The 19,877-nt window shown below is 46.4% G+C and overlaps 1 protein-coding gene across 2 annotated transcripts in view; it reads left to right on the top strand.

The window, feature by feature from the left end:
- Nucleotides 1-10,063: 10,063 nt before the first annotated feature.
- Nucleotides 10,064-19,877, top strand: part of GABRA5 (gamma-aminobutyric acid type A receptor subunit alpha5) — a 76,418-nt gene continuing 66,604 nt past the window's right edge. The window contains exons 1-2 of one of the 2 annotated variants that reach the window (XM_056124365.1): nucleotides 10,064-10,196; nucleotides 12,068-12,223. In XM_056124365.1, coding sequence (XP_055980340.1) covers nucleotides 12,138-12,223 — 86 coding nt within the window. In that variant the 5' untranslated portion in view covers nucleotides 10,064-10,196; nucleotides 12,068-12,137. Of the gene's footprint in view, nucleotides 10,197-10,579; nucleotides 10,839-12,067; nucleotides 12,224-19,877 lie in introns of those variants that run through there. The other variant, XM_056124364.1, reaches the window with a different exon arrangement.

Genomic DNA, 19,877 nt, shown 5'->3' with positions numbered 1-19,877 from the left:
TTTGGTACCTAAGAATGGATCCAACTGTGACACCCAAGAGTGCTTGTAGTCTTAGGGGGTCCGTTACCTCCCTCCTAGCATTAAATATTTTTTTAAAAAGTGAACATGGCACATTTACAGGTGAAAGATCAAGGCAATAGTATTAGTTATAGCACTGAACACCTATAATCAAACTATGGTGAAAACAAACAGTAACTGTGTCATTAAACAGCACTGACCATGCAGGTGGAAACAAACATAAACAAATGGGACTACATCAAACTAAGAAGCTTCTGCACTTCAAAAGAAACAGTGACCAAAATACAGAGCCTACAGAATGGGAAAGAATATTTACCCAATATCCATCTGATAAGGGATTAATATCCAGGATATATAAAACAATAATAGAATTGTACAAGACAAAAACCTCCAACACCATCAAAAAATGGGGAGAAGAAATGAACAGAAATTTCCTCAAAAAAGAAATACAAATGGCCAAAAGGCACATGAAAAAATGCTCCACATCGCTAGTCATCAGGGAGATGCAACTCAAAACAACAATGAGATATCATCTCACACCACAGAGACTGTACATATTCAAAAGAACAAAAGCAACCAGTGCTGGCATGGATTTGGGGGGGGGGGGGGAAGGGACACTCTTTCACTGTTGGTGGGAATGCCCACTAGTTCAGTCTTTCTGGAAAACAATATGGACAGTTCTTCAAAAACTAGCAATTGAGCTTCCATATGACCCCGCAATACCACTTCTGGGAATATATCCCGAGGATGCAAAAAAGCACAGTAGAAATCATTGCAGCACTGTTCACAATAGCCAAAATCTGGAAACAACCCAAGTGGCCTAGAACAGATGACTGGTTAAAGAAACTTTGGTACATCTACACAATGGAATACTATGCAGTTATCAGGAGAGATGAAGTCATGATCTTGGCTTATCAATGAATAGACATGGAGAGTATCATGCTAAGTGAAATGAGTAAGCAAGAGAGGGACAGACATAGAAGGACTGCACTCATTTGTGAAGTATGAAACAACATAACAATGAGGCTGACACCTAAGGACAGTAGATACACGGGACAGATAGATTGCTCCATAGCTGGAAGCCTGCCTCATGAGCAAAGGGGAGAAGGCAGCTGGAATACAGAAGGGATCACTAAGAAAAAGATGGCTGGAGGAATCAGTCGGGATGGGAGATGTGTGCAGAAAGTAGATAAAGGACCAAACATGATGGCCTCTCAGGGTCTGTATTGAAAACCATAATGCCCAAAAGTAGAGAGAGATTATGGGAATCGTGTCTGCCATGGAGGCAGGGGGAGGGTGGGAAAGTGGGGGTATACCGGGGATATTGGTGGTGGGGAATGTGCACTGGTGGAGGGATGGGTGTTTGATCATTGTGTGATTGCAACCCAAACATGAAAGCTTGTAACCATCTCACAGTGATTCAATAAAATATTTTTAGAAAAGTATTAAATATTTTTTAAAGCCTATTTCAGGGCCAGAGCAATAGTACAATGAGGAGGGCATTTTCTTGCACGTGGTCAACCTGGGTTCAATACTCAACTTCCCATATGGTCTCCTGAGTGCCGCCAGGAGTAATTACTGAGTGCAGAGCCAGGAGTAACTCCTGAGCATTGCCAAGTGTGACTGCCCCCCAAAAAAGTAAAGCCTATTTCATTCATGTTTGCCCTTGATAAGGCATAAATATTCATTTAAAACACTAACTCCCCAGATATGACTTTTAATAGTCAATTCTAAAAATATGTGTCATGTGGCTCAAGTGATAGAGTGTGAGCCTTGCTAGCATGAGGACCGTGGTTCAGTGCAGTCACTGCAGGAAATACCGCTGGGCTCCCTCAGCACCTCCTGCAGTGACCACCTGATTCTGCTGGCCCCAAGCACTGCTGGTTGCACCCTCCCCACAAAAGCCAACAGCAAAATTAAGATTAGGTGCTGTTGTGATTATTGGACTTTTAAATAAAACTAATAGCTCATTTGACAGAATATCAATCTAATTGGGAAAACCAAGTGACCAACAACATGTTTATTGAGAGTTGCATATTTGGAGACATGTTCTTGAAAATGGGGACCTGTATCTGTAAGGAAAACAAGTGGGAGTGTTTGTCCTGGGTAAAATTCAAGCTTGAAGCCAAAACTTAGAAAATTTTGGAGCTACATCTGTGAAGCCAGAAGTCTCTCTAATGATATGATAGATATGAATAGGGGAATAATTACGGGGTTTTTGGGTTTTGTTTTTGTTTTTGTCTATAGCATAAGAAACTGCAGTAATAAGAAGGATATGTAGGGAGGAGAGAAGTAATTTTTCAAATAAATGGTGTTATAAAATCATGCAAGGTTAAAAATCTGTTCAGAACTGCAAGACAGAGAGAGAGAGAGAGAGAGAGAGAGAGAGAGAGAGAGAGAGAGAGAGAGAGATAGTACAGCCAGTAGGGTGTTTGCCTTGCATGCAGCCAACCCAAGTTCAATCCTCAGCACCCCATATGGCTCCTTAAGTCCCTCCAGGAGTGATCTGAGCGATGTTGGGTGTGACCCAAAGAAACAAAACAAAATTTTTTATAAAACACACGAACAGGAAGCTCTCTGGAAAGGTGAATACACAAACAATTACAAAAATTGATTACAAAAATTTTGGTTTGTGACATCACCTTTTGGTTTTATGTATTATTTAAAAAGACAAATGCATAGCAAAAGTCTTATAAAATGTTATTTGTGATTTTGATAACTGAGAAGTGAGAAGTACACTGGATTGAAACACAGCATTTGTATGCTATTAAAATCAAACCAGTATAAATTTAAATTAATGTTACAAGTTTAGGATGTCAAGTGTAATCACCATAGTAACTACAAAGAAAAATAGCTACTAAGTGCACACAAAAAGAAATGGAAAGAGAATGAAAATATTATAATAAAAATTAATCAAATACAAAAGATGGTCATGCAACCCCATATGCACAGAAAATTTTAACTTGGGATTAACTATGGAACTGTCCTGTTGTTCATAGATTTGCTCGATTGGGCACCAGTAACATCTCACAACAAACTGTGAGACTTGTTGTTACTGTTTTTGGCATATCAAATACGTCGCAGGTAGCTTGCCAGGCTTGGCCGGGCAGGCGAGATACTCTCAGTAGCTTGCCGGGCTCTCTGAGAGGGGTGGAGGAATCAAACACAGGTCTGCTGAGTACAAGGCAAATGCCCTACCTGCTGTGCTATCGCTCCAGCCCTCAGGATTAACTATGAAAAACAAATATGTTTCTGTTTTTAAATTATTTTAGTGGTAATATATTAAGCTATCTGATCAAAAGAACTGGTAAAAAGGGGTGAAGATCTCAATATATTTAATCCACATAAGACTCTGTTTCAACTTAAAGATGTACTAGAGGTTGAAAGCAGAACGATGGATAAAAACATTTCATTTAAGTGGTGACACAAAAGAGCAGGGGTTGCTAGAATTCATGAAGAAATATCAACTTTAAAATTTTAAAAAGTACATACAAGGAGCAAAGAAGGACATTCTAGTAATAAAAGGTTAGATTCAACAAGATGATAGAGCGATCAGAAACATTTGTGGGCCAAAATGCAGATCCTAAAATATTGAACATAGGAAAAAATGGGTTCACAAAAAATAGCCAGAGATTTAAAAAAACCCATTTTCCCTCAGAATTGTATTAAAACAACATGAATTACAAAATTATTCATAGTTGGGTTTTTGATATGCAATGTTCTATCACCAATCCCACCACCAGTGTCAACCTTCTTCCACTAGAGTTCCCAGGTTCCCTCTTCTATCTACCAGCCTCATTCCTGCCTTAGCCTGCCCTCTAGACAGACGCCTTTTAAATCTGGTTATTAAAGTTTGGGTCCAATGATTTCAGTGTTGTTGACACCATGGTTTGACTGTTTAACTCTATCATTCCTTAATAACATGGATGTGTCTGATATACTTAGCCCCTGTCCCTTTGCTTCTTATCTGTCTCTTCTCCCCTCCGCCTTCATTATATTTCTTTCCTTCTCCTCCTTATATTCTGGGGCCAAGTGTGATCTGGGGATCCCCCCCCTTTTAAACCACTGCATTTCCTCATCCGGTTACTCTAAATACTACAGATAAGAGATATCCTCCTGAGTTTGTCCTTCTCTGGCTTACTTCATTCAACATGACATCTTCTAGTTCCATCCATGTTGTATAATTACTTAAGCTGCATAGTATTTCATTGTGTATATGTACCACATCTTCATGATCCCTTGATCTGTTGTTGGACATCTAGGTTGATTCCAAATCTTAGTTATTGTGCTGAGAACTGCAATGAATAGTGATGTGCATCTGCCCTTTTAATGAATGTTAAGAACCCCATTTTAAATAACACCAGAAAGCAATTAGGCATCAGGGATATTCTCCATGATAGACTATATGTTAGGCTATATAGATGATAGCAAGATATATGTATGTATGTGTGTGTACATATATATATATAATAAGTCTCTCCTGGCTACCACTATATGAAATTAGAAATCAACAACAGAAGTACATTTACAATGGGAAGAGTCCAACTTGTGAAAATTAAACATCACACTCTTACATAATTGAGGTTCTAAAAAATAAATCACAAGAGGTATTAGAAAATATTTAGAGATGAATAAAAATGAAAATATAATACTCCCATAGTTGTACATCAGTGCAGGAAATTTTTAAAGAAAGCATGGGAGCTTCCTTTAAAAAATAGAATCTCAATTCAACAACTTAGCTTTAGGGCTTACCGAACTAGGAAAAGAAGAAAAATGTTAACCCAAAGGGAGCAGAAGGAAATATATAACAAAGATTAAAGCAGAGGTAAGTGTAGAATAATAAAGTAGGAGAGAAAATCAATCAAGGCAACTAAAAGTTGGTTCTTTGAAAAGATCAACAAAACTGAAAAAACTTCTGCTAGAAGGATTAAATGAAAGCTGAGATGACTCAAATTACTAAAATCGGTGAGGAAAGAGCATACCACCAATAGTTCTAGAGAAATTTCCATTTCTCTGGGATTATGAAAGAGCATCATGAACTATTTCATACCAATACATTGGATAACTTAAATGAAGGGCACAGGTTCCTAAAGATATAAAAGATTGCATCAAAAGAGAGAAAATCTGAAAGGAGATAAAATCAGTAGTCAAAAGTAAAACTAAAAGCTCAGGATCAAATGGTAACTACAGTGCAGTGGAACAAACACAGAAAAATCAATCCCAGTCCTTTTCAAAATCTTCTCCAAAATTGAGGATGATGAAACACTTCCTAACCTTTTCAGTGAGGCTAGCTTCATCCTGGTAGCAAACAAAGTCAATAAAGTCCCTAAAAGAAAATAAACTACAAACCAGTATGTCTTATCAACAATGATGAAAACATCCTAAATAAAAAGTAGCAAACCAAATCTGACTGCATATTAAAATAATTATACACCTGGACCAAGTAGTACCGTCTCCTAGAATGCCAGAATGATTGAACAAAAGAAACCAATGTAGTAATCAAATTGTCAAGTGAGGACAAACAAAATTCGCATTATTGCTTCAATTGATATAGAAAAGCATTTGACAAAATTAAACTACTTTTCATGGTTAAAAGCACCAAGAAAACCAGAAATAGAAATGTGCTATTTCAACATAATAATGGTCCCATATGAAAGTCAAGTTACTTTCATACCCGGAGAGTGAAAGACTGAAATATTCTCTCCTCAGCAATTAGAATCAAGATGACAGTGCTCAATTTCTTCACTTCTATACAACAAGGTACTGGAGATACCTTGTAAGGTTATACCTACAAATATTAGAGAAAAAAATAGAATAAAAGGAAGAAGTAATTATCTCTGTCCACACACAATTTGCTCTGATAAAAAAAATTCACAAAAATAGGATAAAATATAACATAAAAAAATTCAACAAAGTTAAAGAGGACCCAAATAGGGAAATAAAGGTTGTAGAGATGGCTCACCAGGTAAGATACTTGTCTTGTATGTGGTTCAATCCTGGAACCCCAGGTGGTCTCCTGAGACACCAGGACTAATCCCCTAGGGCAGGTGCAGAGCCAGGAATTAGCCCTGTGCACAATCAGGTGTGGCCCTCCCCACCAAAAAAAAAAAAAGAAGAAGAAGAAACAAATGATATTGTTTAATGATTGGAGGACATTATTAACAATTATGTTTTCTTCCTGGTATCTCTTTTACTTTTTCTTCCCCCAACATCCCTGCATGCTGCTGATCCCCATTCAAATCCCCAGCATCCCATGTGGTCCCCCAACCACTGCCAGGGGTCTCCAGAACAGTCAAGAATAGCCCCAGACCATCACCAGACGTGTCCCATACTGTCAACCCCAAGTAATGATTAAAATGCAAAGACACTGAAGTATTGCGCTTCCCCTCCAAGTTCAACAACACTATCGTAGCATCAGAGATTCCATACTTCAGTAGTTATTGAAAGAATCAAATGTAGAGACTTGCATAGATATGTGTACCCCTAGAATTATAGGGGCATTCTTCAAAGTGAAGCCATCTGAAAATCCATGAATGCATAAATGTATAAGAAAATTGTGCATTTACATAGTAGGATGTGATACTTTCTTTAAAAGGACAAAGTAAAACACACTACAAACACACATGGACCTTGAAAGCTTTATCCTAAATAAGGGAGAATGGGCCCGATTCAAAGGAGAATTATATGGTTCCACTTCTAGAGAGTGAAATTCTTCATGATAGAAATTGGAGCCTGGCTGGGGGCCAGGGCAACAGTACAGTGGGTAGGGCATTTGCCCTATTCGCTGCAGACCCAGGTTTTATCCCAGCTTCCTATATGGTTCCCTGAGCACCACCATGAGTAGTTCTTGATTGCAGAGCCTGAGCATCACTGGGTTATGACCCAAAAAGCCAAAAAGGGGGGGGGAGGAAATTAAAACCTGGGTTTCCAGGAGCTGGAGAGTGGCAGATGAGTTATTTCATTATTGCAGGGAAGCTGTGGGTATTATGGAAAAGACCTGAGGACGGACACTAGCAAAGATTATACCAAAAAAACCCTTAATACCAGAGAACCATATGCTTAAACAAGGTTAAAAGCAAGTCTGTATAGTAATTCAAAGATGTTTATTCTGAACCCTGAACAATATGTAAAATCAAAATGAAACGGTGTCATTGGTGAGTCAATGGGGAAGTAAAATGGAATCAGAACAACCATTAAAGCAACATTTTCATCTATTGCCCAGTTGGCCCAAGTGAGAACAGGAAGGGGCCCTATGAGTGGGCTCTAGTAGGTGAGCAGGGAAGGGTGACAGTATGGATTTATGAATACTTCTGTTTTTTATTTATTTTTTTAAAAAATCAGAAGCAAAATATTTAGTCATAGCTTCACTTATTCATTTATTTATATGGAATCTGATGGTTTTTAAGTGTCTTTATCTTAAAATGTGGCAGGTAACCACAATGCTTATAGCCTATGTGCAGCTGCCAGAGGGCGAGTTTGAGAATTCTAAGGTGAAAAAAGAAAGAAATTTGAAAAAAATCATTCAAAGAAGCTTCCTGCGAATGAAATATTTATGATGCTCTCTCTGGTAGGTTCCTAACTTTCTCCTCTTTGTGCTGCCTTTTCTCATACTTAAGTTCTTTGTTCAGATCCCAAATCAACTGGCATTACGCCTGAGAAACTTCCCTCCACTTCCACTCGGATTCAGCCTCTCCTATTTCTCTCTCATCTGTGTCTCTCCCATTTCTGTTTGGGTCAAGCACTCAGAAGAAGGGTTCAGATCCAAATCAATCAGAGAATTTACATTCCCTGTATGAAGTAGATAAAGCAGTTCCTTCATTCCCTCCAGCGGCTGTTACTGTGATACGCAAACATGTTCTCAGTCTATTCTCCTCTTACCCACCCATACTTCTTTTCCATATAAAAATGCCAGGCTAAACCATCTGGAATCACAGTCCTCTTTCTCCTAAACAACAGCACTCAATCCAGGAGCTGGTTCGGCTTCAGGCTGGCATTAACTCCTCATCTTCCATGTCCTGTCCCAGACCTGCCTTCTGCAGGGATGGTCATGTTGCCTATTGCAGATGTACCCAGTTGTTCACAGATGTGAGCTACTACTTAGTTGCCTGAGTGCCTAAAGGTTTCTGTTTGGCATATACTGCACTCAGCGTCTTAACAAGCTCAGTTGTCTCCCAGTAATGCTGCCTTTGATGTTTTTGAGGGCCTACCCCACCCACCTCCTCCAAACGCAATCTCTTTTCTCTGTCTCTGTTGCGAGTGGGCTAGAAAGAAGGGTGTTTACAGTGAACCCCTCCCAGCTGGCCCGACTTCCCTAAACCTTGCTATTTTAGACTTCCAGGCTAGTAATAAGATTCTGATCCCAAGGGAACTGCACGGTGTTCTGTAGGACTCGGGCGCCCTCCACTGCTTTCCAGAAATACAACCACAGCCTGTCATTCAAAACTACTCCAAGGAATGGGAATTCAGCTGATCGTGATTTCCATATTAAAACAAACACTATTAAGCTGGCAATGATTTTACATCTAAAGTGTGAATTCCTGTAAGGTTCCTATACTTCCTATTATTATTCTGATGACTCTGCTCTGTGTTCATAAAAACTCGGAGAAGTTCATGCAGATGGTGGGAAGGAAGTCAAACCCTAAATTTAAGTGCAATTTTAAAGAACAGAGATTTTTGAAGATAAATTTCATTCATTCAGTAATCAAGTGCAGAAATTAAACTATGGAAAATATTAAATTTTTAAGAAGTACTTTGTCCAGAAGAGCTTGAATGCTGGTAGTTATTTCATTCATGATTTGTCAATAATACCTTGAAAAAGTCTGTTGAGAATTAATGTCCATAATTCTCACTAATCCAAAAGTCATCCCTGGTTAAGCTATTCTTTTTTCTAGCAAAATGGACTGTCTGTCTTTGAGGGATTATCTGCAAAGCTTTAAATTCACTGGTTGTTTGAACTGTTGATCTACACCTTGGTCTCTCTAATCCTGAGAAAACAGTTGCTCTCCCAGGAAAAACTAAACTGAGAATCTTTGCATCTACCGTGTGAAAAATGCATTGTTTTTCCTGTCATGATTTTGACCGGCAATGAATGTTATCTGAACGATGGGTTGTGTCAGAAATTGGCGAGTGAAGAGATGACTATCTCTCAGAAAGGCCTGTCTGAACTATCCAGTGTGTGTTTTGTTCGAATCGAAATTATTGACTGGTTAATCGAGATGACTGTCGCCAAGCATATGCTCAGATTATGTTTTGTGCTTCGAGTCTCCTTTATGAAATCTATTTACAATTCAGCATGCTCAAAAAATGCCGGAATTTGGGGGTTGTATTTGCAGGGAGTGGAGATGAAAATACTCCAGTCAGACAGAAAAGGAACGGAACTTCCGAGACGGACAAACCGGTCTTTGGGAAGATGCCCAACGCCCTTTCCACAATTTTCTTTTCCTCTTGAAAGGGGCTGCACCAAGCATGACTTCCTAGAGTTGGAAGAACTTGTGGGCACCATACCATTGTCAAGGTAGTTTTATGCTAAACCTTGGGATCTTTTCTGTGCTTGTACTCCAAGTCAAGGGGCCCATGGGGCTACGAGGGTCTTAAAACACCGTTAAAGAGCAGGCAGCTCCTGCACCCAAGTTTCTCTGCCCCACTGCCTACAGTGGCCGGTTCTGGCTCAGCACTAAGGGTGCCCAAGTAATAGGAACTTCAGAGGGTGGAACACGGTGGCCTGACTCAGGGAGCTGTTTGGGGGGGATACCCCAGACCTGATGATGTCCCATCCCCAAACACGGAGGCAGTGATGCGCCCCGTTCCGCTGTCGCTAGGCCTTGCGGCCTGCAGCAGTGTGTGTCCAGGGGACACTTGCCCAGGAGAGGGGTGGTCTTTCCAAGGGGGACAGAAAACCCCAGACTGAAAAAGGGCCAGGCCAGGTATCGGGGGCACTTGGAGGACCCCGAAGCAGCCACTCACTCTCCTAGTCCTGGCCTCCGGCGACGGTCTGGGCCCCGGGACCCCAACCCCGATCCTGGACCACTCCCGCAGGCCACGCGCGGTAAACTTGAGCCCTGCGCCCTTCCCCCGCGCGGCCGGCGAGGGCGCGTTTGCTCAGAGCGAGGCGGCCTCTACCCGGGCGTCCGCACCGCCGCGTCCCCGCCGGGGGAGACGACATGTGGCAGTCGGGCGAGGTGAGCGGGCGCACGGCGCTGGGGCGCGCGGGGAACCTGCAGCGGGGCGCGCGCGGGGCGAGCCGCATCCCCGGGAGCGAGGCGAGCTGCATCCTGCTTTCGCCGCGCGGCTTCATCCCAGGGCGCGGCGCGGCTGCATCCTCGGGCACTGGGCAACCCCGAGCATTGGGCAAGCTGCTTTCCCGGCACACCGGGCGCTGAGCATCCCCGGGTACTGGGCGAGCCACATCCCGGGGCGCCACGCGGCTGCATCCCCAGGCACCGGGCATCCCCGGGCACTGGGCGAGCTGCATCCCGGGGGCGCGGCGCGGCGCGGCTGCATCCCCAGGCACCGGGCATCCCCGGGCACTGGGCGAGCTGCCTCCCAGGGGCGCGGCGCGGCTGCGTGCCCAGGCGCGGGACGAGCTGCCTGCCGGGCGCTGACGCGGCGCCGGCCTCCGCGCTGCGCGCCCGCTCGTTCGCCCGCCCGCGGCGGAGGATGCAGCCGCGCCGACGGCTCGCGCTCCGGGCCGGGCGCGCCGGGTGAACCGCGCGGCCGGAAGGGCCCCGCCTTCTCGGCACGGCGGCGGGGGCAGCTGGGCAGCCGGCTGGGCGCGCAAACTTTGCCCCCGCGTCTGCGGGAGCACAGGAGCCGGCGTGCGGGTAGGAATCGGGGCGCCGCGAGCCGGAAGGGCGAGACTGGGGACGAGGGCCCCACGGGCTGCTCGGGGCGGGGTGCCAGGGGCCGCGGCGGCAACCCGGGAGCCAGGCGCGGCAGGGGCGGCGCTCGGACCCACACCCGGTCCTGGGGATCCCCGGCCCGAAGGCTGAACAACGCCGCAGCGGACCCGGCGTGAGGCCGAGCCAGCCGCGCTGCGGCTCCGCAGCGCTGTCCCGCGCCCACATGCAGCGGCGCCACCCGGGGGGTCGCGGCCTCTCTGGGGAGCTGGAGGTAGCCGGGCGTGGGGGATCCCGGCGCGGGGCGGACGTAGTCACCCGGGTTGGCAGCATGCAGCGCCGTACGAGCTGCCAGGACGCGGGCCCGCTCCAAGCGCCCAACCCAGAACGCAGCCAGGCGACCCCCACCCCACCCCTGAATCTTAGGGGCAGTGGGGGCGCGTGGAAGCAGCGGCTGTGTTTGCGGGTCTCCGGAGGACGTGAGGATATGCTCCTTGAACCCGGGATGTTCAGGGTGGGGGGGGGCGGGGTTGCGAACCCCTTTAGTGATGCGTATTTGGGGAAAAAACGTGAGCGCTCGCCCGCTGAGGTCGAAGGCAGAACCCAGGGACTCTGCGTGCCCTGCTGCAAATTCCTTCGGGCCCGCTGAAGCAGAGAACTCCCGCAGTTTGATGAAATCACTGAGTCTGGGGGCACAGAACGCCCAGGAAGTGGTCCCCGCTCCCCAACCGCCGCCCTTAAGTGCTCCGGACCCGGTGGAAGATTGTCTCCTGAACGTATCCACCCCCCTGCCACCTACTTTTTCAGAGCACGGAGTAGATCAGGGACTAGCTTGCCGGCTTTGAACGCGAGGTCAATTTTTTCAGTAAGGTAAACTGATTCCACTTGTGGCTTTGAGAGACGCCGCCGAGCATTCAGGCCTAGAAGGAAGGCCGGACACACCAGCTGAAGTGCGTGAAGGGTGGGAATAACCCGTGGTGGGAACCAGCCTGCGCTGGGGCTTAGCGCAGATGCAGCTGGATCCTAGCTCTGCGGTCAGAGAAACTGCTCCTGGCTGGCAAGTTTGGTGCCAGCAGCTGCCAGAATCCTTGTTTGTAAACTGTGTCCGTGTTAGCTTAGGGTTGGAACCCAAGAGCTATAACATGAAAACATTTTTTTATCCAAAGAAAACAAACGAACAGAAATAAGCCCCACTCTTTTTCTCTTTGTTTCAGCTTCAAGATCGAGTAGGAGACAAAGTGACCCTCCCAAATCCATCTGCTCCAGCCGACATTCTCATTGGGAATGGACCATGGAATGTTCTCTAGCTTTATCATGACCAAGAACCTCCTTCTCTTCTGTGTTTCCATGAACTTAGCCAGTAACTTTGGGTAAGCTCTTGCCTTCGTTTGCATGTGGTGGTTTTCAAGGCTGCAGGTGCCTTTGCAAAGCCTTTAATTGCACAGTTGTGATTTTCAGGGTACTAAGGGAAAAGAGCAGTTTCTGGGGCTTTGGGGAAGCCCTTGCATACACTGTTTAGATGCTCCAAACCACTGCTAAGATTTGTGGTAACAACCCTGCACCCTTGCCCTGCCCTGGGCTCCATATGTGGGGTTTATCAAAGGGCAGAAGCAGACCAGGTTTTCAGGAACAGGAGCTGACGCTGCTTTCTGAGGTAGCTGAGTTTGCTCCTTGCGTTTCAACAAGCTTCAGAAGTCTGTGTGGGTGGGGGACATTTGCTCCACACCAGGCTCTGCTTGGTGCTTCGATGGCCCACCTCAGTTCCAGGGGGCAAAGTGATTTGCTGATCCTGGAAAACACACTCCCTCCAGGGGGCATTAGCAGGGTCTCAGTAGCCCTGCCCTGAACTGAAGTGCTGGGTTGTGATCTCTGAGTGCAGGTGCAGAGATCCAAACCTTGGCCTTCTGCAGATCCCACCCCCATTTCTGCATTTGTGTTTTCATCTGAGCTGTTTGTATCGGCGTGCTGATTCAAAGCTTTCCCTGCCAAACTAGCGCTAGTGCAGAGCAGTGCTCCTTCCAGACACCACTGGCCTGCCTTTGTCCTTCCCCTCCCTCAAACTAGCTTGTCAAGGGGCTTCTGACTTGGGGGCTTGGGGGGGCGTGATTCAAAAAAAAAGCTCCAGGAACAAAGTCACAAGCCCTGGAGTGTCCAAGTCTCATTCTAAGTGCCTTGGGCTGGGATCTTGCCATGTGAGTGTGGGCGAAATCCCAGGGGTCTTGAGGAAACAAAGACTGAAACGCCTGTTCTTGCTGTGGGGAGGCGGTCAACAGGAGGGCGCTGTCCAGTTGGGGCCTGCTGTTTATCCTCTGGACCTTCTCTGCTCCTCTGGCCTTTTTGGTCTCTACAGAGAAGGAAGCTGAGGGTAGAGCAATGAGGACCCAGGATTTGGGTTGGCAGACGGCATGTGACCCGGTCTTACACTTCCTGCAGCTGGGCCAGGTGGAGCTTTTGTTGATACCTGCCTTCCCAATTCATCTTGAGTGCACCCTTCCCCCTTACACATCCTCTATGTTCAACCAGAGGTTTCCTCCCTGTGGCCTGGTGCAACATGAAATCCCAACAGCTATGGGGCTCTAGTTCTTCTGATTTCTTTAAGCATGCCTAGAAGTGATGGATGCCACATACCACAGGCAAATGGCTGAGGTGCTAGATGAGGAAGTTGGCTTGTTTACTGATTTGCTGTCTGTATTGAGTAATATTTCAGAGGTGAGTATTGTGCTAAAATTTGGAGTCTGTTTCCTTTGGAAGACTCTGGTCAAATAAAGATTGAATTTGCTTTCTGGGGCCTGAAAGCAGTCCACACTTCAGCAGGTACAAGCTTGAAATATGTTGTCATGGTTATAAGGAATTGGACCCTGTGAAACAGGACTGTAGTCATCCGGTGACTTTCAAAATAGACAATGATTAGTTTGTAGCGATAACCACCAGGTACTTCTGTCTGCGAAATATACTCCATCTCCCTGGAAAATTAGCAGATAGAGAAATTTTGATTTTTCATATGTAAGGTCATTTGTCCATTCTAAATGAATACTCAAGAACTGCAGGAAATGTCTGAGCCGAGATGAGTGTGTATGCAACATCAGAGGTCTCTGCTCATTTTCTTATTCTTATTCTTGGATGTATTTTCCTTCCCGACTTTTCTGCATATTATTGTGTAGTGAGACCAGAGTGTCTCTTCAGTGTCTTTTTGTTGTTTTTTTTTAAAGCCTGACATTTTGTTATTACAAGTTCACTACAATGTGTGATTTAAGAACAGCTGAGTGTGATTATTGTAGTGGATGATGAATATCATCCACTCCTTCCCTAATTAGGGAGGCTGACATGGTTTTTGATGTTGCTGGCATTAGTTTTTCCTGTAGTGACTATTTTTTCCAGTATTTTAGATCATTCCTTCTAGAGATTCCTACTGATGAAATAAGTATTTCTCTTAATGCCTTTCCGGAGCGCTCTTGGCTCTTGACCCAACACTCCCCGTTGTTTTCTGGGAAGCTGGGGTCTCCGGTGAGAAATGGAGCTTCTCACACCTGCGCCATCTTTCCACAGACACAAAAGACAGCTTGACCGCGAACAGTACAAACTCATATTTCTTTCTCTTCCTACACCAGACTCCTGCCAGCAGACTCTCATTCAAAATGTACTTTAGAAATAAATTTGTCAAATCACAAAGAACATTTACAGAACAAGGACTTAAAACCTTGATAAAATAGGATCCATATAATCTGGAGTGCCAATTTCGGGGTAAATCCTCAAAGCTCTGGGCAAAGCACACCCCCACCACCCCCACCCCCACCATCACCACTCTATCTTATGCTGGGGAGGGTAAGAGTGAGGAGTTGTGAGTGGAAATTCCCACTGCTCAGGACCTCGCTTAGCAGTTAGACTTCTCACACTTTCTTAGTCTTGGGAATCCCTCACTCAGCTGCCTGTGATTTTTCTGCAAAGGCCCAGGTCAGCCCAATCAACAGGCAAGGAAGGGACTTAATTCTGAGAGGGATTCTCTGTGCTGGAATAGAGTTTTCTAGAGGTGTGTGTGTGTGTAGGTGGGAGGGGGAGAATTGGATTTTTCTGCTCTGTTCTCCCAAAGGAAAAATTTATTTGATGGGATGCCAAGGTAGGAGGAAGGACAAAAAGTCCTCACTAGAACATCACTGTTGTCCCAAGCTTCTGAGATAACAGCAATGCCTATTAAAGCAGAAACCAGAAAAGTGGTGTAGGTGATGGAAAAATAAAACAGAAGCAAAAAACAGGAGTGAGCATTAGAGTGTGTGTGTGTGTGTGTCTGTGTCTGTGTCTGTGTCTGTGTGTCTGTCTGTGTATGAAGGTTTGAAAGGGATAGAGTCGGCCTTGTGGAAGGGGCAGAAATTTGGTCATCCACATTTATAGGGAATAGGGGAGATCTGTTTGCTGGTCATATAAGGTGATGACTGTCAAATTGCTTTGAAAATATGAATATTGCTTCTTCTTCCTCTGCTCCTATTCTAAATCTGGCCAGTCCCCAGGGACTCTGTTTTAATAGCCTTTATCATTCTATTGGTTTTCAATTACGTAACATTGCATGAGTCAAGTAGATGTTAGAACAGAGGCCTGATCTGACAGTCTGCCTTATGTCACATCACGTTTGGAGACACGGTGTTATTTGAGCATTGGAATAATTTCAACGAGGCCGGCAGTTCAGTTCAGAAAAAAAGTAGCCCAGAAGAGTATTTGAATCTTAGCAGTGTGAAAATCCATCACCTTAACTTTAGGAGGAATATTTTATCCTCTGGAAAATAAAATCATACTTCTCCTGCTTTGGTTGACCAGTGGGTGGGGGGGGAATGGAGTGCTATTAACTCAAAAATTAAGTCAAGTTTGATTTCATTCATTTAATTATAGGGTGCCTGTTTTGGAGGCTTGTCTATTGGAATAGAAAAGAATGGTTACAATTGTATCACATCGGGATTTACAATTCTTTGGCCAGCACAATTCTGCCACTGACCAATGCAAGCAAATGGTTGCAGAAGCAAGTTACACTGATGGATATTCTTTTGTTGTATTGATCAATATGGAGGCTATTTTTTTGTTCTTCTTTCTCTTTCTGCCCCCATATGCTAGCCTGGACCTTTGTTTCTGTGAGCAAGGCTTCCTTATCATGCTTGTAGGATGTTTGTCCCTTTTATTTATCATTTTGTTTTGTTTGGGGGCCACACCTGGCAGTGTTGAGGGGTTACTCCTTGCTCTGCTCTCAGGGATCACTCCTGAAAGGCTGAGGGAACCCTGTGGGGTGCCAGGGTCAGCATGCAAGGCCAGTGCCCTCCCCGCTGTGCTATGGCTTCAGCCCCTGCTTTCTCTTAAACAGAGCAGAAAGCCCGGTGTCTCTGCACCATTCAAGCACTCACAGCGATGCCTTTGGAAGCTGCAAGTTCTTTCTTGTGGAAACCCAGACGGTGACTGTCCTGTAGTTTTTCCTGCACTGTCACTGCAGTGTGTGAGGTCCAGAACAGTCGGTCATTGTGACCATTGTGAAAGCACAGGGCCGCGCTGCGGGAACGTGGGGGTGCAAGCTGGCTGAGGATTTCCAGGCTGCGGGAGAGCCAGAGACCAGAGAGCCATAGATCATGCCAAGAGCAAACGTTTGAAGTGCCTGAGAGCCTGGCCAGCATCATGGCTGATGCTTCTTATTGAAGGCACTAAATGAAAGTCCTTCCAGTGACTTGAAGGAACCTGGACGAGCTCATCATGCCACCCAATGGGGAGCTACAAAAAGCTGATGAGGACAGCCAGGGTCTGGGGGGCTAGGACAGAGCACCAGGGGCTAGTCTTACACATGGCTAACCCTTTTACGCATAGTTCGATCCCTGGCGCCCTCTGGGGTCCCCTGAGCCCTGCCAGGTGTGGCCCATGCCCCACTAACAGAGGATCCAGTCCTCAGCTCCTCACCCTACTCACTGTCCATCCAGCCAAGATGAAGTCCCAGCTGGGTTCAGATGAATGCTGCAGGATTTCATATTTTCACAGAGGTGGAGTTGCATGACATGCCTGTTGAAATTTGGGGGATATTTCCAAAAATCAAAATAAAAAGAAATCTGATCACAAAGCACTGGCCAGAGCCACCACCAGGATGAGTGTCCAGGCAGTCATTGCCTGTGTGTCTAAACATGGGCTTGTCTAATTGTCACTTCTCTTGTGGGGGCTAGAGGTCCAGGCTTTATGGTATAGAGAGTGTCCCCAGACTTCATTCCTTGGGAGGCAGGATAGAGAGCAGGCCGAACCACTTGCAGGGGTTTTTCTAGAATGTCCTGATAGATTTAAGGTTACAGAGGGGTGAATCTCAGGGCTCAGAAACACCCCACTAACTTCCTCTGGAACCCAAATAACAACTCTGCAGGCCGAGGGTCGACTGCAGCTGGGAAAGATTCAGACTCGCATCTAGCCTACCAAGTGCCAGATAAGTCCTTTATTAAAAGAGCCCTTTCTCAATGTGTTTTCTTTAAAAAAAAATTACTATTACTATTGTACTTTTCCATTACTACACTGTCCTCCCGTTGTTCATCGATTTTGCTCGAGTGGGCCCAGTAATGTCTCCATTGTGAGACTTCTTGTTACTGTGTTTGGCATATTGAATACTCTCAGTAGCTTGCCAGGCTCTCTGAGAGGGGCGGAGGAATCGAACCCGGCTCGGCTGGGCTGGCTGTGTGCAAGGCAAACGCCCTACCACTGTGCTATCACTCCAGCTGGTTGTGGTGTTGACACTTCACTTTTTTTAAAAAAATTTTCTTTTGATTAAGGCATCGTAGTTTGGAAATGACTGCTTTATTTTTGTGTCACTGCTACCAAGCACAGGGTCCCTACTATTACCACAGGGTCCCTCGCCCCATTGCAGCAGTCTCAAATCCTGAGTCTATTGTCCGTATCTCATCTTGTTTATCAGGGAATGGCTGAGCCTGGCTTTGTGTACTTCTCTGCAGTGACTGGGAGCTGTGGGTCTTTGGCTTTCTGACTCAGGCCTCTTAGTGTGGCGCTTTTGCTCCTTCCAGGCATCTCTCCTCAGAGCCAGCTGTGTTCCCTTGTGTTTCCATCCCGTGGTTCCTTTCTCCTCTCGCCTGGGCTTGTCGCTGGGTCCTGGCTGGTAGAAATAGCACTGCCGTGAACATGGGCATGCAGAGGCCCTTTTGGACGACTTGATGTGTTTGTGGTGTGGGTGCCCAGGAATGGAAATCACTGGGTCTTGTGGAAGTTGCATTTTTGCTTAAATTTTGGAGCTCTCCTCTGGTGGAGAGAGGTGATGTAACAGAACTCTGGACTTCTGCTCAGCACTGGAAAGTGTATCGGTGTTCTTTCCTGACTGATTTCAAACGCAAATGGCAAATCTAAAATCAGTCAATCCTTGGGCAGCTTTTGTTCTGTTTCAACCATTGTCAAGCCTTCTCTGACCTGGGTGGTGGCCATCTGATCATGCCCCTGCTCCATTGATGCAATTTTCACCTCTGGTGGCCCCCTATCCTGGGGACCCCATTGAGAAAAATGCTGGTGCAGACAAGCCAGGGGCCACCATTCCCCCATCAATCCAATCTCTGTTTAGGGGACATGGCTAGTGTGAGGGGCAGTGCTGAGCAGGGTTGTGCTGCGGCCTCCGAGTGGCTGAAACTGCTGGCAACCAGGTCTTCTGAGCACAAGGAGGGCTTCCTAGTGGACCCCAAGGCCCAGTGCACACAGGAGGGACAAACAGCTTTGAGCTGCTGAATCCAGGTCAGGTTAGGGGTGGGGGGGTGACCAGGGCTGACGCCTGTGGATGTTATGACCAGGAGACCCTGACCTTACTGATGCTGAGGCTCCATGTCCCCTGAGCTGAAACCTGGGGACACCGGGTGAGCACAGTCAGCTGAGAGGAGTCACAGACAGCAGCAGAGTTAGGGCGTGGCATTTTCGAGGGTGGGGGGGAGCAGCATTCCCAGGGATACAGGTAGAGTTCGGACATGGGATTCTGGGGCTGGAGCAATAGCACAGCGGGTAGGGCATTTGCCTTGCCGACCCGGGTTCGATTCCCAGCATTCTATATGCTCTCCTGAGCACCGCCAGGAGTAATTCCTGAGTGCAGAGCCAGGAGTAACCCCTGTGCATCCCCAGGTGTGACCGCAAAAAGAAAAAAAAAAACCATGGAATTCTTGGGACTCAGCAGAATTCAAGTGATTTTCTGAATGTGAACCCACATTCCCAGGTTCACAGCAGAATTAGGGAAAAGGATTCTTGGGGGCACAGGCAGGCTTAGGGTGTGGTATTCCCAGACATGGTGTTGCTGCCACCCCTACTCAGGATGAAGTCTCTCTGGAAGAGGAGAGTAATCTGCAGGGAGGGCACTAGGCATGTCCATAAGGATGCAGTGTGAAGTCCCCATACCTGTGATGAGGAGCAAGTCAGACGGGTTGTGGGAGGCTGGGGGGGGGGGGGGGGGCTAAGAGGAAGTGGGGCCCCGGCCATGTGTCTGTGCAGAAGGGGAACAGCCAGTCCAGGGGAGCCTGTGAGATCATGTGCACTGGGATGGGGGGGGCGGTGGGTGGGATAATCAGTCCAGGGTGGGAGAGGGCGCTCTGTGCCAATGCAGAGAACCAACACACAGAAGGCAGAGCTAGGAATGGAGTGTTTGCAGTGGAGATGCAGCAGGGGGTAGGCAGTGGCCACAAGGAAAGGAAGTGTTTCATTCACGAGACAAGGAATACAGAGGGCAGAGGGCCAATGGCTCCCACCACTGAACACTTGACTATAATTTTGTGGGTCGCAGACATGAAAGAGGAGGCAGCTGAGATGTGCAATGCTGTGGGTGAAACGTGAATGCTCAGCCCCCCGAATCTCGGGGGCAATGCTGTGCCCAAGGGGAGGACTATTTCTGCCAGCTGGACTTGCAGATGGGCTGAGAGTGGTGTGGAAGAGACAGATAAAAGGTCGACCTCTCAGATATTCACCCTCAGCCTCCCATGGGACAGAGGCTGAAAACATGAGTGGGCACACAGAGCCAGGACACCTGGACACATCTCTGCAGAGATC

The sequence above is a fragment of the Sorex fumeus genome, unplaced genomic scaffold, assembly GCF_029834395.1.
Source record: "Sorex fumeus unplaced genomic scaffold, SorFum_2.1 ptg000051l, whole genome shotgun sequence".
NCBI classification, from domain to species: domain Eukaryota; kingdom Metazoa; phylum Chordata; class Mammalia; order Eulipotyphla; family Soricidae; genus Sorex; species Sorex fumeus.
Note: the sequence above shows the minus strand (reverse complement) of the source record. Positions and strands in the feature narration are given on the sequence as shown.